This window comes from Elaeis guineensis, chromosome 5 (assembly GCF_000442705.2).
Source record: "Elaeis guineensis isolate ETL-2024a chromosome 5, EG11, whole genome shotgun sequence".
Lineage (NCBI taxonomy): Eukaryota > Viridiplantae > Streptophyta > Magnoliopsida > Arecales > Arecaceae > Elaeis > Elaeis guineensis.
In genome coordinates, this window is record NC_025997.2 from 122,388,739 (window position 1) to 122,415,619 (window position 26,881).

Genomic DNA, 26,881 nt, shown 5'->3' on the forward strand with positions numbered 1-26,881 from the left:
AGCAAAGATAACATGAAGGCACGTCTTGATTTAAAAGAAATGGGTATCCGACAGGAACTTCATCCTAAAATGCTTGCTAATGATAGAATGTATGTGCCTCCTGCATGTTACATAATGTCTGCTCGAGAAAAGGATAATTTTTTTGGAGTTCTGAAAAGTATCAAGGTATATGATGGATATGCATCAAATATTTCACGATGTGTGCATCTAAAGGATCGAAAACTTTCAAATCTTAAAAGTCATGATGGTCACATATTGATGCAAGATATTTTTTCAATAGCTTTAAGATCGTCATTTCTGAAACAAGTTGTTACAATTGTACTTCGATTATCGTCATTCTTTAAGGCATTATGTTCAAAAGTTATTGATTCTCGAGAACTTGATCAGTTAGAATCCGATATTGCAATTACACTTTGCCAGATAGAAAAGATTTTTTCTCCTGGATTTTTCACTATTATGGTACATCTACTCATTCACCTAGCTTCAGAAGTTAAAGTTGGTGGATCGGTACATTATAGATGGATGTATCCTATTGAGAGGTATTATTGCAAACCTTAAATCTTTTGATAATTTTATTAGAAACAACAGCATACTGATATTTTAATAAATATTTAATTCTTGAAGGTATCTTGTGCATCTTAAAGATTATGTGCGAAATAGAGCCTATCCCGAAGGCTCGATTGCTGAAGCATATATTGCGGATGAATGTTTGACATTTTGTTCAAGATATCTTCAAGGTGTAGAGACTATTTTTAGTCGACCTCAACGGCATAATGACTTTGTGGAGAATGCAGAACTGTATAAGTTCTTAACTGCTGAAAAATTCTTGGGAAGAGCTGAAAGTATTGTACTTGATCAAAAATCCTTAGCACAAGCACATCGTTATGTATTACTTCATAGTGACATAATATCTGACCATCGCAGGTTAGTATATTTAAGGCATGACATCAAAATTTAAATTTTATATTAGATATAATATTCTAAATGATATATTTATATTTTATGCAGTGAATTTTTAATTTATCAGAGACGAGCCAATCATCACATTCGTCCTAATGCAAGGATTGAACAGCGATGGTTGGTCGAGTTATTCTCTATGTGGCTTTCGAATCAGGTGTGATTCATATTTAATTATGAGATACATTAATTTTTGATACATATTTAATATTAAATAACTCAACAGCACTTCGTCATATCATTTTTTTTTAGGTATCAAAGATGATGGAGATAAATAATTCAGATGAACTAATAGCTCTTGCTCGAGGACGTAACAAGATTGTGAATAGATATAATGGTTTCATAATTAGTGGCTTTAAATTTCATACTAGAGTACGGGAGAAATTTAGAAAAATATAGAATAGCGGTGTTATGGTGGAAGCGGATGGAAAACCTATTATGGTGCACTTAAAGATATCTATGAGTTGGATTATTATGAAAAATTTAAAGTAGTATTGTTTAAATGTGATTGGATAGACATAAACTCACCAAGAGGTTTGAAACAAGATGCAAATGGATTTACACTTGTAAAATTTTCAAGGTTGATACACACTGGTTTGTTATTGAAGGATGACCCATTTATTTTTTCATCTCAAACTCGTCAAGTATTTTATGTACAAGACGCAAAAGATAAGGATTGGTTTACTATCATCAAAATAAAATCTAGAGACTTATATGATATGGAAAACCAAGTGGAGGATGATGACGATGACACTTATACACAATGTATGCCCTACAATTTTATGTCAGCTGATGATTTAAATACTACGACGACGTTGGTTAGAACAGAATTTGAAGGAAACACTACTGCTTGATTATTACTGGTAATAATTATTTATGATGTATATATTTTGCATTAATTATTATGTTATTTTATTTCATATATTAACTGATTCTACCTCTTATTTATATAAATGCTAGGTGACATCATGCGTCGCAGGAGATGATATACTGGTGTGCAGTTCCAGTTTTCACAGACAGAGACCGGTACATCTTCTTCAGCACAGGAGCCTGAGGTCAGTTCAGCTGCACAGCATTCTGAGCCCTGTCCTTCATCATCAGCACAACACGATCTTCCTGTTCATCAGCCAGATGATGAGATACACGTGCAGGGTATATATTATCTTTCATATAATTTTATTTTTATTTTATTTTATGTATATTTATGATATAGTTACTTTTATGTATTTTTTGCAGACGGATCCGGGAGAGTACGCCCCAGATGCGGATCCACAGTAGTACGAGATGTGTGGCAGATGCATGAGAGCGAGAGAATTGTTGTGGAGTGCAATCAGCTAGGTCAGCCAATTAAGAAAGCTGCCTGCTTATTGACTTCATTTTTGGGGACTGTTGCTCGGAGGCCTCAGCTATGTCCGTTGGGCTATGCAAAATGGAATGACATGCTTCCAACGTACAAAGTTGAGCTCCTCCGAGTTATAGAGGTAATGAATTGATGTTCATACTGTATATTAATTGTTAATCACTTATATAATTTATTTCATTTAACTTTTTTTTTATAGAGCAAGTTTGTTCTCCCTCCATCCACTCATGATTTTGTAATGAAGTCTCTCAACCACAAATGGAAAGAATATAGAGCACAATTGAAAAAGGACTGTATGAGACAGGGTATGACAGAGGAGGAGGTTGCTAGAAATTGTCCTCCTGATGTACCCCCTCATCAGTGGATGGAGTTGGTTCATTATTGGTTCTCCGAGAGGGCACAGGTATATTATCTGCTCATTATCTTTTTTTTCTAAATATTTTATAAAAATATTAATTTTTATTATATATTATACATATAATAAGTTCTTTACTTTATTTTACAGACTTATTCTGCTATTGGTAGAGCTGCACGAGCAGCTCAGTCTGTTCCTCATACATCGGGGTCGAAGAGTTATGCACGACTCCGACAGGAGTTTGTATGTTTCTTAAACTTTCATAATTAACTTTTAGTTTTTATGTTGAAATATTTATATAACTAATATCATTATGTATCGTGGACCATGTCTGTATCATAGGGATGGCAAAATTAACCCGACCCGATGGGTATACACCCTACCCGAACCCGGTCAAACCCGAAAAATAGGGTTTAACTGGGTTTGGGTTCGGGTTTGGGTAAAACCCGAAAACTATAGTACGGGTATGGGTAGGATATGGGTAGTGCTATTTTCTACCCGAACCCGACCCGAACCTATGGATATGGATAATATCCGAACCCATATCCGAATAAATATATATATATATATATATATATATATATATATATATATATATATATATTCGGATATGTATATATACATAAACATATACATATATACATATCCGAATATATATACATATACATATACATACATATATATATATATATACACATATATACACACACACATATACACACACACATATATATGATCTCTCTCTCTTTCTCTCTCTCTCTCTATATATATATATAATTATATATATGTATGTATGTATATGTATGCATGCATATATGTATGCATGTATGTATGTGTGTGTGTTAGAAGTGTGTATGTGCGTATGTATGTATGTATATATATATAATTGATAATTCTATTTTTGATTGATAATATGCATAAAATTATTTTACTTTTTTTTTTGGTATAGAATAGATGGGTATGGGTTGGGTATGGGGCGGGTATGGATTGGGTATGGGGAAATGGGTTACCCACGGGTATCTCCGAACCTGTTGGGTATGGGGATGGGTATCTTTTTTCTTACCCGATTGGGTATCGGGTAGGGTTTGGGTATAGGGTATTAAGTTCGGGTTTGGGGATGGGTAGTATACTACCCGACCCAAATCCTACCCATGCCATCCCTACTGTATCATGATACTCATATATTTTTTTAAATTATTATAACTGTTTGCTTAAAATTGAAATTATTTGTGTAGGTGGATGAGTATGGGAGGGAACTCGATCAAGTGGAGTTTTACCGGATGACTCATACTCATCAGGATGGTACTTTTGTTCGAGATGAGTCGAGAGATTTATATGTACGGCATTATTAATATTCTATTTTTTATAATAATTTTAATTTAATTTTGTTAGCTATTAATGTATAACTCTTGTTTTCAAAATAAATACAGGAGAGGGCTACATCTCTCATTGCGGAGCGTGACGACGAGTCCGCAGCATCTACGCAGCAGAGTCGTATCGAGGCCGAGGTGTTCACAGAGTTGATGGGACCAGAGCGCTACGGCCGAGTGAGGGGTTATGGAGTAGGAGTCACCCCCACTCAGTTATCTGAGGTTAGTAGATATACGCAGCATGTTGCAGCAAATGCTCAGGATTCACGCGTTCGCAGACTCGTGGTGGAGATACAGGAGATTAGACAGAGTCGTGCCGCTGAGATGGAGGAGATGCGACAGAGCCGTGCCGAGATGCAGGCCATGAGGGGACAGATTGATCGACTTACATCTTTATTAGAGATGTATGGCCCATCTCAGATAAACACATATTATTAAATATATATTTTTGTATTAATTTAATAATTTATATATTTTTATTTATAGATATGCAAATCATGCTTTTGATATGTTTCTTGTAGGCTCCTGGCACATCAGGCACCCGTCGAGACAGCGGCACGTCACGTGGAGACAGCGACGACCATCCGCCTACGGGTTGACATTATTTTATTTTTATTGTATTCTTATATTTATTTATATTACTCTTGATTGTAATAGATGATTAGTACTTTATTTTTATTTATATAAAATAATATCTTTTGATTTGGTTAAATTTGCTATTTAAGTTTGCTTTTGGTGTGAATGGTGGTGATTGTACATGTGTGAATGGTGGTGATTGTACAGGTTTATGTTTGAATAATTGATATAATTTTGTACAGGAATGTATATATTTTTTTTATATATAAAATTTATATTTTATTTTCTTTTAAAACCTTTAACGACGCTTATAAGCGTCGTTAAAAAAATTTTAACGACGCTTATAAGCGTTGTTAAAGACAAAAAAGCCGATGCTTTGAAAAGCATCTTGGTATAGTGGAGGACGCGGAGTCATTAACGACGCTAAAAAGCGCCGTTATAATTTAATTTTACGACACTTTAAAGCATCGTTACAAAAATGTTTAACGATGCTTATAAGCGTCGTTAAAACATGTTTAACGACGCTTATAAGCGTCGCTAAAGACTTAACAACTGACGCTTCAAAAAGCGTCTTGGTAGAGTGGAGGACGCGTTGTCATTAACGACGCTAAAAAGCACCGTTATAATTGACTTTTACGATGCTTTATAGCGTCGTTAAAAAATAACGACGCTTTTAAAAAGCGTCGGCATTTTTCGTCTCCACTCTTACATAGACGACGCTTTCGCGACGCTTTTTGAAGCATCGTAAACGTTATTTACGATGCTTATTAGCGTCGTAAAATAACCTTAATAGCGTCGTCTTTTACCATTTTTGCTGTAGTAGAAAACCTTCATGTCAAATATCATAATTTTATGACTATCTTTGGTTAAACCATAGTTTTTGACTGTTACAAAAAATAATGAAAGTGTCGAAATATAACATAAAAAATTTCTAAGATAATTTAAAAAACTAAATAAATTAACAAATTTTGTTATAGAAAGATTATAAATAACTTACAAAATATCAAAATATAAAAATAATTAAATCTAAAAATATGTGAGATACTGTTCTAAAGCATATTTTCTTCCTTTCTTCGTATGGAAAAAAATAAGAAAAACTACCTCAAGGTACAATCGGGATCCTTTGTCTGTGAGCACTATCATAGAAAAGGTTGATGAATACTTTTTCGGCACCTAGAACAATAATTATAAAAAAAAATTTGAAGAGAAAAAATTTAGAAGGAAGCGAGGAAGAGGATTAGATGGGATATCTCAAATCGGATCTCCAGATGGTCTTTTTATAAATATCTAATATAACAGTTTATGACCATTTGTGATTGTTTATAACCATTAAGGTTTTCATTGAATCATTAAGATCTTAATAAGAAGCCCAACAATCAAAACCTTTAACACAAAGTCCAATGGTCAAAAAATAAAAATGAGATTAAATATATATGGCTGTTGGTAATTAGGAACCCAATGGTCAGAAATTAAATTATGATAATAAAAAATTAAAATATTTTAAATGATAAAATTAAAATTTTGGAGGGATATTATAGAAAATTTTTGAGTTTTCCTCCAACAATCCCCTATAAAACTCAATTTTTTTTTAAAAAAATCATAAAATAAAATAACATAAATTTTTGGATACTTATACTATGTAATGGATAAGGTGACTTAACTTTATTTAGTGTGAATAGTTTTTATCTGAAGAAAATAGAGTGAACCAGATCTTGAATTACGTTCCTTTAATCCAAATTTCAACTACTACACACATAGTATAGAGTTTCTTCATCACTGGTCCATGCATTAGTAGCATTGCACATGTATCTTGATTTTTCATGAGAATTACTAGAGATAGTCCAAATCTCATATCCATAGTCATTTACGGATACCTTTATATAGGTGAGCCCCTTCAGAGATATGTGTAATATCACATCTTACGAAAAATACCATATCAGATCTTATTCAGAGCTACAGCTCTTCCTAACCACTATATAGGAGCACTAATCACCATAGAGATGGGATAAAGTCTATGACTCCTATATTAAATAAACCATATGTGTTCTCTGATCAACCAATTAGTTTGTTGTTACCGTATTGAATCTTCTTTAAGAGATCTCTTATCATAGAGGTTGGATTCCTACTATTGGAAGATTCTTTATGAGCAAAGCCCTATCTCCCTTGATGACTTTAGGACTTTAGTCCTATTCAAATCTTTATAAGACAAACTAATAAAATGGGTCTCCCCTCACAATTTCTTAGATATACTAGAACTTATGGCATTGTCCATATCATGTAATTGTTCAATTATATCATTAGAATAAAAGAAATAAATAGATCATAAAAATTGCCATGATTACGGATCACAATTTTAACGACACCATGAAATATGTAGGCAACCATATGCACATGAATGGAAAATCATGATTTTTCGATGGTACATAAATAGCATATCTCAAACAGCCTAATGCATGACAAAAAACCATTATTATGACTTCTTATTTCTTATCATTTTTGAGTATCTCTTGAAAAATTTTATTTATTTATTGTATGAGGGACTAATTAAAAAAAATATAATAATAATAATAACAGAAAATAAAGGATACAAAGGCTTCTCAGTAATATATGCGCACACAGAAGAGAGCCACGTGAGCATGAGGGGTTTATTGCTCTCAGTATGTCAAATGAGATTATTTAAGAAGGCAAGTGAACAATCTACAAGAGAAAGGATTGACTAAATTGAGCATATCAGAGCATAGTTACATTTCAAAAGTTATGCTAGAAATTATCTAATTTAGTTGTTAGTTGTCACATAAGTAGAAATGTACTGCTATGTGAACTATGAAGTTATGAGACTGCTATTAGATTTGTCCCTTCATATCTTGATAATTAGTGCATATCTGATAATCAGGTGCGATCTCTATAGTTTGTAGTCGTCAATACAAGAAAACTATGTTGAACAACGAGTAGTGTTGCTCTAACAGCACACAAACTCAAGTATCCCACTGAACTATGCAGAATGTAATTTTATTAAGATGTAAATCAACCTCTGAACTTCACTAGTTAATGACCCTACAACTTGTATACATGGGCATTTACAGTAGAAAATTAGAATGGACAAAGAACATAGAAAGTATACTCAAATTCTAAGCAACAAGAAGCAAGTGGCCCAACATATTATTTACTGTATGCAATAAATCATCAATAAATAATTAATGAATAATTATATACTCATTTCATATGGAAACTGTAGCTTAGACGACAAATGAAATTTTTGTCTATACTGACCACCATACAGTCGTAATGATCACATAGATTGCATTTCTTCTTCAAATAAACAAGTGCCATTATGTCGGCTGCACGCAATGTGTGACATTTTAGATGTGGCAATAGACTAGGAATTCCAGTATGCAAATTTCAGATATCTTAAACTATAACTATCATGCATCGCCCTAGCTTTTTTGTTTTTTGAAAAGTATCGCCCCAGCTGTTTAAAGGGGCTTTATATGTCAGCCGGTCATTCCAGTTTAGATATTTGAAATATCAAACTAAATAATTATGTATATATTTTGAAGCTAGATAATATAATAACAAATCGTTCAAGGGATTTCAAATCTTCAGCAACAACATTAAATGTCTTGGTTATTGAATTTATGTTTATGTAACTTTAGAATTAATTGGTTGAATTCAACGCAACTTATGAAATAACTGAGTTTTAACCTGTAATATGCAGCAAAAGGATTTAAAATAAAAATATGAAATAATCTAATAATTAAATTAACGTTGTTGCCATTCAAATTGGTCGGAGTCGGAAGATAGACACCTAGAAACCTTATGCGGTGTTGCTGACGCTGGAGTCACCTGCAAAGTAAGTCCCAAATCAGAGGTTGTGGCTCTGACAAGGACCCTTCGATGCTCAAGTCAGAAAAATAGAGAACAAAGGAGTAGCAACGGATTCTCTGAGAGGGATTCGATTGAATTTATTTTGGTCATCGGAGCTCTGATTGTTTATATAGAAGAATGTCGGACAGCTAGGTTGTTAGCTGTGAAATTGCATGATCCCGAGATTGCCGGACTGTTGGACATGCCAAATTGGGTGAGATAATTCAGCCCTTAATCGCTTCCATGAGATCAGAAGAGATGGTTATGTAAAATTTTATTTATTCGGGATAGACAGCTATCGCGCACGTTGAAGAGATAAATCGGCTAAGCTGCTCATATATAGATCAGACCTCGGGGATGCCTCAGCTTAGCATAAAGATGGACTCTTCAGCTGATACGGCGATCAGCGATCGTGTTGATGACCTGAGAACCTGACATGTATTGTGATATAGCGCTGATCCGAGGTGTTCACGATAACCACCATAACACTACCCCCTTACTTCTGAGTTTGAGGGTCAGGCGAAAGAGTACTCCAAAATATACCTTGGATCCAACGTCATGTGCTTTTGCCTTCATGCCCGCAGTTCGGGAGTACTGCATTGCGAAGTTCCAAAATTCTGCGACGTTCAAGAGGAAAATGCTCGACGTCGCCGCCGCCTTCATCCAGGACTTTGATGATTGTAAGGCCCATCTTTCTGAAGATAATGCCGTATCTAAAACCTCACGGCATACAGACTGACGGTACCAATGAAGAGATGGAGATCTTGACGGATGAAGATTGAATCAGCTCATCCGGATGTTGAGGAGGCAAAGTGCTCGATGGACAAAGATCGAACCATCTCACCTGACCGATCTGATGCTCCATCGATTGCCGTGGGACGTCCCTCCTCATCTCCTCTTATTTTTCTCTCCATCTCGTCCTCCTCTTCTTCTTCTACTATCCTCCTCTTCTTCCTTTTTCCTTTCTTATTTTCTTCTCTTGTTCGCAAGACGGTGCCTGAAGCAACTGTCCTTTAAAGTGTTTGACACCAGCTTTTTGTTTGTAAAGTACTTGGAGCACTGACTTTTTCTTCGTAAAGTGCTTAGAGCACTAATTTTTTCTTTGTAAAGATTTTAATGAATAAAAAAAAATATTTTATTCTGAAAGTTGTTGCTTCATTTCTAACTTTAAATTTGTATCTGTAAACTTTGTGAATTTTGCTCGGCTCGTAGAGAACGACACAGATAAGCACTCAGATCAGCATGAGAGAATGCTCAGTGCTCTGCTCAGCACAAGTAAGGTTTTAGGTTGCTCAGCTTTTGCATAGATATACTTAGGACAACTTTGATTGAAGTGAATATATTTAGAGTAGTTTAGAACAACTTGAATGTAATTCGGCCATTTATGAATCTGAGGCGTCATAATAATTATCTCAATACTACCCCCCTACTCCTGAGTCTGAGAGAATATCTTAGACGGAAGGAGTATTTGTTGAGGTAATGCCTCTTACTGTATGTTGCCCATCTTTTTATTCTTCTTCTGAAGAGGGAGTGCGTGCCGGTGGTGAGCTTGTACCTATAACATCTAGGGCTCTTTAGTGGTGTTCCGAGGGTCTGATTAGTTGTCCCTTCGAAGGTTTCCTATGGATCTCCCTCTGCTTCTCATGCGACTCGAGCTCTGCAGGAATCTGGTAAGTTAGCCCCATCTCGGAGTCATCCAGATCTTCTCGAGGGTCTGGTAAGTTAGCCCTTATGAGTGATGTTGTATGCTAGCGGTGAGTTTGTGCCTATGGCATCTTTCACTCTCGGCAGGATTCTGAGGGTCTGATTAGTTATCCCTTTGGAGGTTTTCTAAAGATCTCCCTCCACTTCTCACATGACTCGAGCTCTGTAGGGGTCTGATAAGTTAGCCCCACCTCGGAGTCGTCAAGGTCTTCTTGAGGGTCTAGTAAATTAGCCCTCTGGAGGTTTCCTAAGGGTCTCCCTTCGCTTCTCATGCGACTTGAGCTCTGCAGGGATTTGGTAAGTTAGCCCCATCTCACAGTCGTCGAGGTCTTCTCAAGGGTCTGGTAAGTTAGCCCTCACAAGTGACGTTGTATGTCTGCGATGATCTTGTGTCTACAGTATCTAGCACTTCTCATCTTTGCACGAAAGGCAGTATGTGCTAGCAGCGAGCTTGTGCTTATAGCATCTTGCACTCTCGACAGCATTCTGAGGGTTTGATTAGTTATCTCTCTGAAAGTTTTCTAAGGAACTCCTTTTGCTTCTCATATGACTTGGGCTTTGCAGGGGTCTGGTAAGTTAGCCCCACCTAGGAGTTGCCGAGATCTTCTTCAGGATCTGATAAGTTAGCCCTCCAGAGGTTTCCTAAGGATCTCTCTCTGCTTCTCGCGTGACTCGAACTCTACAGGGATCTGGTAAGTTAGCCCTGTCTTAGAGTCGTCGAGGTCTTCTCGAGGGTCTGGTAATGCGACTCGGGCTCTGTAGGAGTCTGGTAAGTTAGCCCCACCTGAGAATCGTCGAGGTCTTCTCGAGGGTCTTGTAAGTTAGCCTTCACATTAGTTGACCATAGTTATAGTTTAGGATCTTGAGTAGGAGGAGGCAACTCTCAGGGAACTCGGGTGCCACTTACAAATTGATGGTCTTGCAAATTTTATTTTCATGAAAAGTAGTTACATTGTTGGTAATATATGCTAAAATTCATCGAGTTCCATGGTCTAGAAATTGGAGTCCCATCGAGCTGCTTAGCCTATAAATTTCTAGGCGTGCCACTTCATCCACTCGGTAAGGACTTTCAGTTGGGCAATAGCTTTTCTTCTAGCGCCTGCTCGGTAGGCTATGAAACTTTGGCTCGCCATAGCATCAGATCACCAGATCAATCTTGATCATCAGGCGACAAGATCTGATTTTTTTGCAAAAGATCAATTAGTCAGTATTTGATTACCTCATTTAGATGTGAGCCGATTTTCACAATCTACTTCGGATTCTTCTTTCTAAGCAGGACATCTAAAAGATCCTCGATTGATTGTAGACTTTATCATCAGATAGTTAGCTTTCAAAGTTCCTAGGCTGGGATGATCAGGGATGGCATTGTAAGCCGAGGGACTCCACTGATCCAGATGACTCCTTAGTAATCATGTGGATTTTTCTTCAGATGGGTCACTCTTCTTCCGCCATTTGCCCTCCAACCTGCTGTTGTTCTTGCCGCGTTGGTGTTTGCTACAGCTGAGGTTGAGGGAGAGGTTGCTGAGATAGAGGGGGCGGTTGCTGAACTTTTGGAGCTCGACATTGAGGGGCTGCTCTTGGGACAAAATGATTCAGCTGTCCCTGCCTGACAAGTCTGTCGATCTCGTCGCAAAGCTGGTGGCAGTCTTCAATATCGTGACCGTAGTCACGATGGTAAAGCAGTATCTATTCGAATGTCAATGGTTTTTCGATCTTATTCTCATCAGTTGAGGCTTAGGTAACTCAGGCCCCACTTGTAACAACACCTCTCTTCGAGAAACATTCAGGAACGTGTAGCTATCGTACTGCCTAGGAGGTGATAGTTGTCGAATCCTTCTCGGAGGACTGCAGGGTCGACGATTTCGATCCCCATTATTCTACCTCAGAGGTGGGGACCGAGACCACTGGCATCTTTTCTCCTCTCACCTTGGATGACGCTCCTTACTGGATCCCGCTGTGGCTGAACCGACAGTAGTATCATCGGCAAAGGCCTCTTCCATGCGGACATACTTCTCCGCATGGGTAAGCATATTCTGGAGATCCCGCGGATAAGTCTAAACTAACGAATTTTTCAAGTCGTTCTTCAGCAGACCGCTTATCATTGTAGCCATCGTGGTCGACTGATCCAGATTTTGGACCTCTAGGATCGCCACATTGAATCTGTTCATAAAAAAATAGATTGACACACCCTCCTTTTGTTTGATGGTATGGAGGTAGTCAGACCACTTCTGCTGTCGTCGGCTGCTGATGAAATGACCGACGAAAAACCGACATAAGTCTTCAAAGGAATGGATAGATGCTGGCTTCAAATTCGAGTACCACTGCCGAGCGGCTCCCTTAAAGGTTGGAGGGAATGTTCGACAGAGGATTGCATCTGATGCTCTTTGAAGGAGCGTGGCTACTTTGAAGGTCTCCACATGATTGATGGGGTCGGTGGTCCCATCGTAGACCTCCAGCTGAGGTCGTTTGAAGTACAGGAGTAGTGGTTCCTGTACAATTCTCGAGACGAAGGGCGGCTAGCTGTTATACCCTTCGTAGGGCAACACCGATGAGTCATTATTGTTGAGGACCTTTTCTTTTTTCTGACCTAACTGCTGGTCGAGCTTGTGGAACCGTTTTTCAAAATCAACTTCACGAACAGTACCAGCCTCGGAGCACAGAGGATATTGGCATCCGGAGGTTGAGTCATGGTTCGACTATGGACTTGGAGATTGCTGCCTGACCAGCTGCTGGGCCCTAAGGTGACTTTGATGAGTTAACTTCCTCTCCGGACTTTGAGGAGGTGCTTGCGGCTCTGGTTGATGTGGTGGTTGTGGAGCCACAATCAAAGCAGGATTCTGTGGAGGCATCACTGCGGAAGGCATAGGCGGCACTACCTAAGGAACTGTATGATGCACCATTGTCGAGGGTGCAGGGACAATCTGGGGAGGTTGTGGCACCGCCTGAAAGGGCGCAAGAAAAGTTTGGACCGCTTGGACTGCGGATGTTAGATGTTGAACTTGCTGGAAGAGTTGACCGAATTGATTGGTCGTGACTGATGCTGGCAGGGCCAGTTCAATTGATGGCGGGACGATCGGTTGAACCGACGAAGGAATTTTCGGTGCCAGTGGGTGAACTTGATTGTTAGCCTGGCTGGCCACCTGTTGGAAAGTGGCGCCATTGGAAAGTCAGGAAGATGTCCGTCTTGGAGCCATAAATGCGAATTCAGGCCATTCCTCTATTTGTTGATGCTCAAATCGATCGGAGTCGGAAGGTGGACACCTGAAAACTTCGTGCGGTGTTGCTGGCACTGGAGTCACCTGTAAAACAAGTCCCAAACCGGAAGTTGTGGCTTCGGTGAAGATCTTCCAACGTTCAAATTAGAAAAATAGAGAATAAATGAGCAGCAATGGATTCGCTGAGAGAGATTCGATGGAACTTATTTTGATCCTCAGAGCTCTGATTGTTTATATAGAAGAATGTCGGACAGCTGGAATGTTAGCTGTGAGATTGCATGATCCTGAGATTGTCTGGCCGTTGGACATGCCAAACTGGGTGGGATAATTCAGTCCTTAATCACTCTTGCGAGATCAGGGAAGATGGTTACGCTAAATCTTATCTATTCAAGATAGACAGCTGTCGCGTACGTTGAAGAGATAAGTTGGCTGAGCAGCTCATATACAGATCAGACCTCGGGGATGTCTCAGCTCAGTATGGAGATGGACTCAGCTTATACGGCGATCAGTGTTTGTATTGATGATCTGAGAACTTGACATGTGTTGTGATATAATGTTGATCCGAAGTATTCACGGTAACTACCGTAACAAATATATTTGATAAATATCAGAAAAATAATCATAACTAGAATGTAAAAAATTCTATGAAATTTATTTGTAAACACTATGTTGTCTCCTTAAAATAGGAAAAAAAGGCTTGTTTTTGTCCAAAGTTGTCCTTGTCATCCCCAAAATTATGCACAAGCCAGGGATAAAACAGAAGATGGCTATAAAAATCAAGGACCGGATAAAATAATTCAGTGAACAGGGTTTAAACATAAAACGGCAACCATTCAGGGGTCAACCTCAGTAACCCCTAACTGTCTATTTGCTGAGTTGTCCTTTTACATGGTTTTCTTGCTATATTGCTATATCAACCTGCGTTCTATGTTCCTAACGATTACCGAGATCGAAAAGGACATTAGCACAGAACAGATCTCTAAATGAAAGATCGAACATTCGCAAACATCTGTACCATATAAATCAGAGCATTATAATGGAATTATATCATACATAAACAGAAAAGAATAGAACCCCGTTTCACATTAATAAAGCCAAGCAAAGAATAGATCTAATATAGAGGAAGGGAAAAAGATTGAAAAACCAATCATCTTCTTAACAAAATCAAACAGTTTTAGCAACAAATAGGCTAACCATAATGTTTAAAGTAGATGAAAAATATGTCTTAAATTGTTGAAATATAAAATAAAAAAATTCTGAGCTGATTTAAAAAACTAAATAAATTAATAAATTTTATTATAAAAAATTATAAATAACTTACAGAACATCAAGGTATAAAAATAATCAAATGTGGAAACATGCGAGGTGCTGTCTTAAAGCATATTTCTATCTCTCGTACAGAAAAAAATTGAAAAAAAAAAATCATCTCAAAATATAATCGATATCTTCTCCATTGTGAGTATGATCGTAGAGGAGATTGATGAAAATTTTTTCGGCACTCAGAACAATAAACATAAAGAAAAATATTTAAAGAGAAAAAATTTAAAAAGAAGTGAGGAAGAGGATTAGATGGGATATCTCAAATTTGGTCGTGGTCTGTTTATAGCCATCTAAAGTGATCATTTATGATAGTTTATAATCGTTGGAGTTTTTGACCCATTAAGATTTTAATAAGAAGTCCAATAGTCAAAATTTTTAATACAGAATTCAATGATTGAAAAATAAAAATAAGATTAAATATACATAATCATTGATAATTAAAAATTTAATGATCAAAAATTAAAATTATGATAATAAAAAATTAAAATATTTAAAAAAATATTATAAAAAAAATTTTAAATTTTCGTCCAATAAAAAATATCCACCAGCAATGAATCAACCCGTAACATTCAAGGGAACACTGAATGACCCCATGATAGCGTAGTCCCACCAAAGTGCAACGAAAGCATGCTCCTTTTTCTTTTTTTTTTTCCTTCTTTTGCATGCAAAGATGGCCGAAGTGGAGATCCAAAGAACTTCCATGATACGTCCAATCGCGTGGAGAAGGTGACAATCGAAGACAGACAAAGACCCGCCAACGTTCTTCCACAAAGTCCAGTGAATTGGATGGCCAATTATACGGTGTGTTGGGAGTGTATGCCTTTCTTCCCGTTATGTGGTGCTTCCGTGCTTGTTGACTAACCTTTCTAACTGCACTCATTATTTAGGCAAACATAGACTCGTCTTCCGACATTCGCTGCGAGTATTCATGTCGCTTAACAATGATCTAGTCCTTGTAATCTGCCGTCCTACTTGTTGGTCGCAAAGAAATTTCTATGCTTAAATGGTTTTTGCTTCTAATTATTTTGTTTGTAAATATCTTTAGTCTAAAATTTTTGTTGAAGTTTTCACCTAACGGGATGCGGGTGCATGTTCCCCAGTACGTGTGTTCGGGATAGGTTTCATGTTCTATTGGTATATAGGACTTGATCTGCCCGAGATGCCCGACCTATTAAGCAAGATGATTTTTAGAAAAAAAGTGCTGGGACCATTCAACCGATTCTCGACTCTGACTTTACATCGATCTTATGAACACATTACTCTGATTAACAATCAGTTTACCGATCGACAGTCGGCTACTATCAACCAACAACAGATAACTAGGTTAATTTCCGACCGAAGACCATCGACATATCAGAATTACCAACCGATGCTCATTTGGATCTCTAGGACTACCGACTTACTACTATTACCGACATATAGTCGGTCTATCTTCTTAACACACCTAACCATTATAAATAGTTATCGATTACGTATCATGGTCATTAGTGGGCATAAACAACCCATTAACTCCATGATTATGGTCCGATAATTTAGCACCATAAAAAGCGGGACCACGTGCTTAACAGTTACATTAGAATTATCTATAAAAGAGAGGTAAATGAATAGTGTGACTAAGATAATTTCAGTTTGAGACTTTGCCATTTCAAATACTCTTTATCTGTTGTTTACCAACCTCTTCACTGACTTAAGCATCGGAGGATCTCCGTCGGATACAATTTCGATCTGTGAAGACTTCATTTTGCAGGTGCTCTTCACCGACGATAGGCGCTACAGGGGATTGGCCGCAATAGATTGGTGTGCCAGATAGGGGGCAAAATGATATAATCAACTATGCCGAAAATTAGAGCCTAGCACTCGATGGGATCGGCGAGACAGTCTTCCCGTTGAAAAGGTATTCCTCTCCCACCTCCAGTGGCAGAGCCCAGTTCTTCGCATCCTGTGGTCACAACGGATGCACAAATTGCTGTGCTTATGCAGTAAATGAAAGTATTAACAGAGGTGGTTCAAAGCCTCTAGCAGTCGCAAATCCAGCAGCAACAGCAGCCGCTGGTGGAGGAGCCGGTGGCTCATTCCATGCCATTTAGGCATAGCCATTGTCCTCCACGGCACTCACCTTCCTCTTCTTCAGAGCGGCGACTGTCTCGACATTCTCATCAAGATGGACAGCCACATTCTCGACACTCTCATCGTGCCATCCATCATTCGTAGCATTCTCCCTCTCCTTCTCATGCACACGATATCAGAAAAAGAAAACGGCCGCTGACTCCTGCTTCTCCCTTTTCAAGCTTTTCAGGGAGTTCTACCCCTAGAGTTTTCTGGCAATAACGGCTTGACGACTACGAACGCAAGTTCAAAGAGATTGATCGTTAGCTTGTCCGACTTCAGGTGGAAGGTCGGAAGTCTTCCAATAACCATGACTTCCATACTGTCCAGCCTCTCTCTCGGTGCATCCTAGATGAATCAATTTCTTCTCAGTTCAAGATACTGCAGATGGAGCTATATGATGGTTCCACCAATCCGATCGACTACTTGGAGAGCTATAAGGCTCTCATAATGATCCAAGGGGCAACTGACGCCCTCTTATGCATCGGCTTCCCTACAACCATTCGGAAGGCTGCTCGAGCTTGGTATTCTGAGCTTTAGCCGGAGAGCATTCACTCATTCGAGCAGCTTGAGCATTGTTTCATAGCCCACTTCAGCACTAACCGAAGGCCACCACGATCATCAGACAGTCTCTTCTCCATCAAGTAAGGTAAGATAGAGACATTGAGGAACTTTATAGCTTGTTTCAATGCAGCCACACTTGAGGTCAGGGACCTCAATGAAGCTATGGCTGTATCGGCCATGAAGAGGGGTCTGAGGGGATCGAGATTCACCTACTCTCTTGACAAGACTCTCCCTCGGACCAATGCTGAACTTTTGAAGCGTGCGTACACATACATTCGCATGGATGAAGCTGCTTCTGATCGATATCAGACAGACAAAAAAGATCAGAAGAAGAAACAAAAGAAAAGTAAACCTCCGATCGAATCAAGTAGGTCGACTATTAATAAGCGAGCTTCACCTTGATGACGGAGTCTGAAGTCAAATAGCTACGACATGTATGACTCCTATATTCTTCTTTCTACTCTCCGTGTATAGATCTTAATGGAGATCGAAGGAGAAAAATACTTATGACACCCCCCACCAATGAAAGCACCGTCGAGGAGCCAAGACAGAAAGAAGTATTGTCGGTTCCATCGTGATCACAGTCACGATACCGAACAGTGTATCCAGCGTAGGAATGAGATAGAGACTCCGATTCGACGAGGCTATCTCAAAAAATTTTGACGAGATTGTCCGACTCAACCTCCCACCGACCAACAACCTCAGCCACAAACTGAGAAGACACTCAACAATTGACCAACGATGGGAGTAATCAACATGATCTCCGGATGACCGAAGAACTGGAGGGCAACTTTCAAAAAAGAGTCGACAAAGAAGCGACGACTCGACAATATAATAACTTTTTTGAAAGATGATGTTCGGAGAATACAAACTCTCCATGATGATGCTGTCGTTGTCTCGACAATGATAGCAAATTATGATGTAAAAAAAATTTTAGTGGATAATGAAAGCTCGACAGATGTTTTATTTTACACAATTTTTTTTCGAATGCGACTACCGACTGATCGACTCAGGAGAGTCTCGATGTCATTAGTCGACTTCACTGAAAATGCGGTTACTGTGGAAGGAGAAATCACTCTCTCATTAACTACAGGAACTGAACCACAATAGAGTACCGTTCTCATGACATTCACGATTGTCCGAGTTCTCTCGACTTATAATACCATATTCAGATGACTTGAATTTAATATTTTGAGAGCAGTAGTCTCAACTTATCATCTACTAGTTTGATTTTCGATAAGAAATGGAGTCGGAGAGATGCATGGAGATCAACAACTTATCCGATGCTATTATTTTATTTTCATACCAAATAATCAATCTGAAGACTCTTTGTCCATCGATAAATTGGACCAAAGAGAAAATGAAAAAAAAGATGAACCAACTGAGCAACTAGTTCTATCCCACTAAAAGAAGAAGATTTTGAGAAGATGGTCCAAATTGGATTGCAGCTGCCTGATCTGAAGTAGCAGTAGCTAATAAATCTACTCAGAGCAAATGTCAATATTTTTGCTTAGTCGGCTACTGACATGTCAGGCATTCCTCCAGAGGTAATAACCCATCGGCTAAGCATTGATCTAAAGGTTAAGCCGGTGAGATAAAAGAAAAAGTCTTTTGCTTCCGAAAAGCAGAAGGTCATTGATGAAGAAGTCAATAAGCTCCTCGCAGCTAATTTCATTAGATTAACAAATTATCCTGATTGACTTATCAATATAGTAATGGTGAGAAAAGCCAATAGAAAGTGGAGAATCTGCATCGGCTACACAAACCTAGATGAAGCCTGTCCGAAGGATAGTTTTTCTTTGTCTAAGATTGATCAACTAGTTGATGCGACTTCGAGGCACCGACTCTTAAGCTTCATGAACGTCTTTATAGGCTACAATCAGATTCGGATGGTATCTGAAAATGAGTAGCACACAGCCTTCGTAACCGATAAGGGCATCTACTATTATAAAGTAATGCCTTTTGGTTTAAAAAATATCAGAGCAATTTACCAATGGCTAGTTAACAAGATATTCAAGATGCAAATTGGATGAAATATGAAAGTCTATGTAGATGATATGTTGGTGAAAAGCCCTCAAACTGCTGATCATGTTCGAAATTTAGAAGAAGCCTTCAGCACACTTCGACGACATCAAATGTAGTTGAATCCGACTAAGTGTGCATTCGGGATAACTTCTAAAAAATTTTTGAGATTTTTTATGTCACAATGAGGAATCAAAATCAATCTCGAAGAAAGAGATTCATCAACTTAATGGAAGGATTACTGCACTCAACCGATTCATCTTAAGATCGACAGAAAGATGCTTGCCCTTTTTCAAAATCTTAAGGCAAGCAAAAGACTTCACATGGTCGAACGAGTGTCGACAGTCTTTTGAAGTTCTAAAAAGATATCTGGCATCTCCATCATTGTTTAGAAAACTAAAGGTCGGAGAAACTTTGTGTCTCTATTTGGCAATTTCGACGGAGGCAGTTAGTTCAATACTTATCTAAGAAGATGAGAATCGAATTCAACGACCAATCTACTATACTAACAAGGTGCTTCACAATGCTGAAGTAAGGTATTCAAGAGCGTTAAAGATAATCTACGCTCTAATCATATTATCATAGCAACTTCGTCCATATTTTCAAGCACATTCTATTGTCATTTTGACAGATCAGCCGTTGAAGATAATTTTGCACCGACCTGATACTTCAGGTCAAATGGCAAAGTAGGCAATAAAGCTTGATGAGTTTGATATCCAATATTGTCCACGTCCATTGATGAAGGCACAAGTTTTGGTCAACTTCATCGTCGAGTGTACAATATCTGATAATAATCTTGAGAATGAATCTAATGACAAAATAAAGCAAGCTACAACTCCTGAGCCTGACTTAATGTTGGCATGGGTGCTACATATTGATGAAGCATCTAATGCACAAGGCTTTGGAGTTGGTCTCATCCTCATCAATTCTGAAGGGGTTATAACTGAATATGCCTTTCGATTTAATTTCAAAGCTTCGAATAATCAAGTCGAATATGAAGCACTCTTAACCGGCTTGAAGATTGCTAAAGAGCTTGACATCAACAATCTGAAAGTTTTCACTGACTCACAATTGATTACAGGGCAGGTCAAGGGTGAATTTAAAGTCCAAGACCTTGTTATGATGAGGTATCTTTGGAAGGTGAAAGATCTTACGTCCACTTTAAAGTATTTTGAGATCTTTCATATTCCAAGAGCAGAAAATGCTCGAGTCGACGTACTTTCGTGACTCGCAACCACTTCTTTTAATTCGCTGGGTCGGACATTCGTCGAATGCCTTGAACAACTGAGTATAGATAAAGTCGAAGAAGTGCTACAAATTAATGATGAATCATGTTTGATGGATCCGATTATCCAGTACTTAACTGATGAAACTCTACTTGCAGATCCCTCAAAAGCCAAATGACTCAGATGGACGGTCTTGCAATACATTTTGATGAATGGTCAACTATATAAGAGGTCATTGTCTCTTCTCTTACTGAAGTGTTTGGGATCGACAAATGCTGACTATGCACTCAGAGAAGTTCATGAAAGAATTTGTGAAAATTACTTGAGAGGCAAATCTTTGGTTTATAAAATCTTACGACAAGGATATTACTGGCCTACCATGAAAAAAGATGCAGCTGAATTTATCCGAAGGTGTGAGCCATGTCAGAAATATGTAAATATACAACACCAGTCGGTCAGTCAGTTGACATCAATTGTCGCACCATGATCCTTCGCATAGTGGAGAATTGACATACTTGATTCTTTTCCTCTGATATCTGATCTGAAAAAGTTCATAATGGTCATCATTGATTACTTCACCAAATGGGTAGAAGCTAAACACTGAAAGTAAGATGAAAGATTTTATTCAAAAATTAATTATATGTAGATTCGGTCTACCACACATCATCATCACTGACAATGATCGATAATTCGATAATCAGAACTTCAAAAAGTTCTGTATGAAATTTTATATTACGCAGAAACTCACATCAGTTGGCCATCCATAATTTAATGGTGAAGTGGAAGTGGCAAACCGAACAATCCTACGTGGACTCAAAATCAGACTGAATGAAGCTAAAGGCCTCTGGATAGAAGAATTATATCTAATCTTATGAGCATATCGAACAACTCTTCGCATACCAATAGGAGAATTGCCATTTAACCTAATTTATGGAACAGAAGCGATGATCCCACTTGAGATCGGATTACCATAAGGATGGAACAATACAATGAGTCGAGCAATTTAAAATATCGGAGAGCTGATCTAGACCTACTTGCAGAAGTCCGACAGTAAGCTCAAGTTTGGATGACGGCATATCGGTAAAGAGTAGCCCAGTATTATAATTCAAAAGTTAAGCCGAAGGTCTTCCATCCAGGAGATCTGGTCCTAAGAAAGGCAGAAGTTTCAAAATCTTTGGATCAGAAAAAATTATCTCCGAATTGGGAAGGATCTTACAAAATAATCAAAAAATTTAGACCGGACGCATATTGGCTGGAAACCCTTGAGGGAACAGCTATTTCACGAACATGGAATGCTGACAACTTAAAGATGTATTATCAATAATGTTGTTCATATATACAATACTTAGAATGAAATATTAAATTTCAAAATCATAAAAGTTTCAGCCGACTACAAAGTGATGTTAGACCGATGAATGGACGGTCAATTTCTATCGACTATATTTCAATTTTTCACTCTAAAAATAGACACATCGACTATATCTCAGCTTTCACTATAAAAGTCGATATACCGACTATATCTCAGTACCAACTATATCTCAACTTTTCCCTGTAAAAATTGATTGAACGACTATTTATGCTGACTTAATTTTAACTAAGCAGAACACTATGCCAATATGACTCAGGTCGAATCAGAACTATACCGACTTGATTGTGATCAGTCGAAGAATATTCGGCTTGTCGCCGTTTATCAAATAACTAGACATACTGACTTGACTACGATCAGTCGAGGGATATTCGACTTATTACTATTTATCCTAATACCTAAAAGATAAAGTATGTCAATTGATATTCGACTAATGGATGATTCTACAATTGCTACCGGACATTCAACTTACTGATCGATCTTCGATTATCAAACTATGACATTACAAGTATGCACAAGGAAGAAGAAATTTGCACTTAGAAAAATTTTCATTCATTCATTGAAAAGAAAGTTACAAAATTGGACTAAAGTCCGATTATAAAATTTTTGATTATAAAAAAAAATAAAAATTTTACACCGATCATTAGTCGTCATCTCTATCTCCTTACTCCGGTGCAGCATCGATGACTGGATCAACTTTTGGTCCAGTCGGTGCATTGTCTTCAATCGGCACAGCATCTTCTTCGGCAGCTTCATCTCCCGAACAAAGAGGAATGATATTGCTCATGTCCAGATCTGGGTATAACTTTTCGATCGTATCTCGACCATCCTCGTATCCGACACAATAAGAAGCATATCCGCCTTCAAGAATTTCTTCTTTAAACTCTTCAAAATTTTTGAAGCTCTCGACGGCTTGATCCAAAGCTTCCCACGCTGACTCTGCTTTAGCTCGTGTGGAGGCCAACTCAGCATCGGCCAGTGCCAACCTTTTTAGGGTGGCCTAATGCCTTCCACGTTCGGCTTCAAGTTCATCAATACATCCATTCCTCTCTCATCGAAGCCGATGGATGGAGTGCTTTTTGCTCTTGATCCACAACTCAAGAGATGAAATATTTTGGTGAGCCGACTCAAGTTTGACTTCGGAGGATTCTAGATCGACGGTTAAATAGGAGACTTCTTCCTAAAGCTTTGTCTCCCGCTCAGTTGCTGTCTAGAGTTATTCGAAGGTAGCCATCTTCTCTGCATTGACGGTCGCTACTTTGTCCATCTTGGACCGATGGAAGTCAGCAATCTTTCGATAGTCGACCTCCAGATCGTGCATATCGTGCGCCCACTAAAAGCAGAAGATAAGTCAAATCATATTAGATAAGAAAAAAAGATATGTTGAAGAACTTGATCCGAGTATCATCGGGTAGAAGGAAGAAAATATTTTGGTGACCGTCCTGTTCTTCTTGTTCTCCTGATCAGTCAGAAAAAGAGCAGCTTGGATAAGTCGCTTGGCCAATGCCGGATTGGCCAAGGCCGACTCACCCTCGGGGATCATAATATCAAAAAGGATAGGAAGCCCCGATGATCCATCATCTATAGAGGTCGCCGGCGTCTTCCCCCGATCTCTGGTCGGTAGCCCCGTGCTCGAGAATGTAGTAAAGTCAGAGCTCGACTGCGCCCGTGAGCATTCCATCGGAGGAACGACTAGTGCAGCCGCAGATTATTTGGGTTCGACTGCAACTCCCATCTCGGTCCGAACCTGTACTGATGGAGCCATCGATGGTACTACTGTAGCTCCGTCCTCTCCCACCATCCTATCTTCAATGGATGGTGCCTCAGGAAGCATTGTCAGGGCCGACAATACCAGGACTGGCTCGAGAGTCATTTCCAATGGAATGTCGGATTCTCTTGCTGGTGCAGACGGAGTGGCAACCCGACTCTTCTTCGATGGTCGAGAAGGGCCAGCTTCAGACGCTGCCTTCTTCTTGACAGCGTGCAGATAAATGTCGGTAGACGACACTCGTGCCCTCGGCTACATAGCTACAATCAGAATAAAAAATCAGTACAGTTCGAAAATAAACAAAAGCAAAAAATTAAACAACCGACTATGTTATACCTAAAGAAGTGATTGAACTAAGTCCGACATCGTAGAGAGCTTGTTCGATCATCAGCTCTCGCTATGGTGGAACTGCCATATCCTTCAGTCGATGAAAATCTTTTCGATCATCGACCTTCATCCGACTATTCTCGTTGGGGCCGATCCTTGGATCACTTCAGCATGAAGGAAAGCCCCAAGAAAAAGGAGAAGAAACAAAGAAAAATTAGTTCTTCCATCCATAAATGGATGATGAAAAATCAATGATAAAAAAAGGTCTTTTCTCAGGTTGAGGAACCACCAACCCTTGATCTTAGGATGAAGACGAAGGACAAAGAAAGTTTGAAAGAGAAAAGGATGAGGCTCTATTGATATGAGCCGACATAACAAAGCAAAATTGATGATCAGTCGGATGAAGTTCGCAGTCAGCTGAGCAAGATAGAGACCGTAATAGTCAAGAAGATTTCGGACGAACTCCGGAATCGAGAATCGAAGATTGGTCTGAAGATCTTCGACATAAAATGCGATCTGACTTGGAGGAGAGTTAATCTGATCGTTTGCATTAGGAGCAAAGAGCTGATACTGCTCTAGGATACGATACTGCTCCCAAAGCCGTTCAACATTGACCCTAGATAAGAAAGAAGCTTCCATTTTCGGATCCGATGGAGATTCATCGGCCAAATTTTTCGATCGACTATCCCGAGAAGAAGAAGCCTGCTTACTAGCCATCAAAAATGGAAAACTGAAGAAGAAAAGAAAACCCTAAAGCAAAAATCCTAAAGAGAGAAGGACCCAAGGACAAAGACAAGAAAACTTGACCTGAAGCTAAAAAGGGGTGCGAAGAACAGGTACTCGGAGCTCCTAGTGCCGGGGTAGCCTTCCAACAGAACCTTCCGCTGCAGAGGGTGGTGACAAATGCAAAGTAAAAATCTGGTTGAAAGCAACTTCATATATATATAATCCCTCAAAATGATCCGAATGAAATCGACTAAATCTGAATCTTCTCAGATGTCGACATGTGACAACAACTGGACCGATCGTTGGTCGGATGGTTCGACGCACCTGCTCCTGATCGTGCCACCTCATCATTATCTGCATGAACAGCTTCGACCCAATAATGTTTAGACATATGGTCAAGATCTACTAGTCAGAATTAAATCATCCGGATGTCCTAGACATCGAATTATCTTATCGAAATAACGACCTAATAATGATGTCACACAGCTATCAAAATAGTAAAACAGTCGAAGATCTCTCGTATTCCAAAAACTCATAAAGATCAGCAGTTGAATCGGGGCTCGAGGCAACACGTGATGACTCCCTTCATCCAACATGATAGCTCACGTGATAATATATACATCGGACCACCTTGGACTTGGGAGTAAGGGGCAACTGTTGGGACCATTCAATTGACCTCGACTCCGACTCTACATCGGCCTTATGAACACATTACTCCGACTAACAATTAGTTTACCGACTGATAGTTGGCTATTATCAATCAACAATAGACAACTTAGTTAACCTCCGATCGAAGATCATCGGTATATCAAAATTATCGATCGATGCTCATTCAGGTCTATAGGACTACCGACTTATCACTATTACCGACGTATAGTCGGTCTATCTTCTCAACACACCTAACCATTATAAATGGTTATTGATTATGTATCACGGTCATTAGTGGACATAAACAATATATTAACTCCATGATTATGGCCCGATAATTTAGTGTCATAAAAAGCGAGACCATGTCTTCGACGGTTACATCAGAATTATCTATAAAAGGAAGGTAAATAAACAGCACGGATAAGATAATTCTGGGCTGAGACTCTGCCATTTCAAATACTCTTTATCTACTGTTCACCAACTTCTTCACTGACTTAAGCATCGGAGGGTCTCCGTCGGACACAATTCCGATATGTGAGGACTTTATTTTATAGGTGCTCTTCACTGACGACGGATGCTATAGGGGATTGGCCGCAAAAAAAAAAAAAAGAAAAAATGGATTGGAACGATAGTTTTTGATGGTTAGTTTTAGTAACCACCCAACATCATTTAAAAGGAAAAACTGCAAGATAGTTTATATGCCCTGAAGAAAAAAAGAATAAAAACTCTCCTCCTTCCTATAATTTGAGAGGCTCTTTACATACTCCATTGAATCTCAGAGGCTCTCAGACTATGAAAAATTAATACTTTTATATTGATCATACAATGGATTAGCCAGTAAAGTAGCCAGAGATCCATTTAGACCAAATATCCATAAGTTACGATTTGATTTAGAATTTTAATTTCATTCTTCATGTTCATACATAAAGCAATTAGGTCATTCTCCCAGCATTATTCTGAAGAAGAAGAAGAAGAGAATATCTCACATTTGATAATATGAAAAAAAAAAATGTAAAATGAAACCAAGTTAGAGTTTTTTCTTGAGATAACAAATAAATCAGTAAAATGGAACGAGCAAAATAACATGTCAGATGAAGATATAAGCCCAAGCTTGGTGATTATATCCTGGCTTTTATGTGGGGGTCATGGAGTTCGAGTCCTGAATGATATTATCCCTCAAGGTTTCAAACTCAAGTAATTTACTCCGGAAATTTACTCGGTGCAAATCTTGGGTTTTTGGATCCTCAACCTGCTCAAGTTTTTTCTCCTTTCTTTTGATGAGGTTTCTCTCCTGATGTCAAAAAAAACTAGGGTTCAAAGGAATAATGGATCATCAACTATCATCTCTCAGAATAATTGTGCTAAGCTTTGATCCAATTACAAGGAGACTAATGGAATCAATGATTT

At 38.6% G+C, this 26,881-nt stretch overlaps 1 protein-coding gene across 1 annotated transcript; it reads left to right on the plus strand.

Annotated features, from left to right (window-relative positions):
* Nucleotides 1-3,789: 3,789 nt before the first annotated feature.
* Nucleotides 3,790-4,690, plus strand: LOC140858047 (uncharacterized). The gene is made up of 4 exons (XM_073257479.1): nt 3,790-3,837; nt 3,908-4,009; nt 4,103-4,446; nt 4,564-4,690. Exons 1-4 carry the CDS (start codon nt 3,790-3,792, stop codon nt 4,688-4,690), a joined length of 621 nt encoding a protein of 206 aa, XP_073113580.1.
* Nucleotides 4,691-26,881: the final 22,191 nt, after the last annotated feature.

Bases quoted from the DNA above. Each gene is read 5' to 3' on its own strand.
- LOC140858047 (XM_073257479.1), top strand. From the start codon at position 3,790: ATGGGTAGTATACTACCCGACCCAAATCCTACCCATGCCATCCCTACT. The intron at 3,838-3,907 runs GTATCATGATAC...TTATTTGTGTAG, and splicing joins CTACCCATGCCATCCCTACT to GTGGATGAGTATGGGAGGGA. The intron at 4,447-4,563 runs GTATGGCCCATC...TGTTTCTTGTAG, and splicing joins CTTACATCTTTATTAGAGAT to GCTCCTGGCACATCAGGCAC.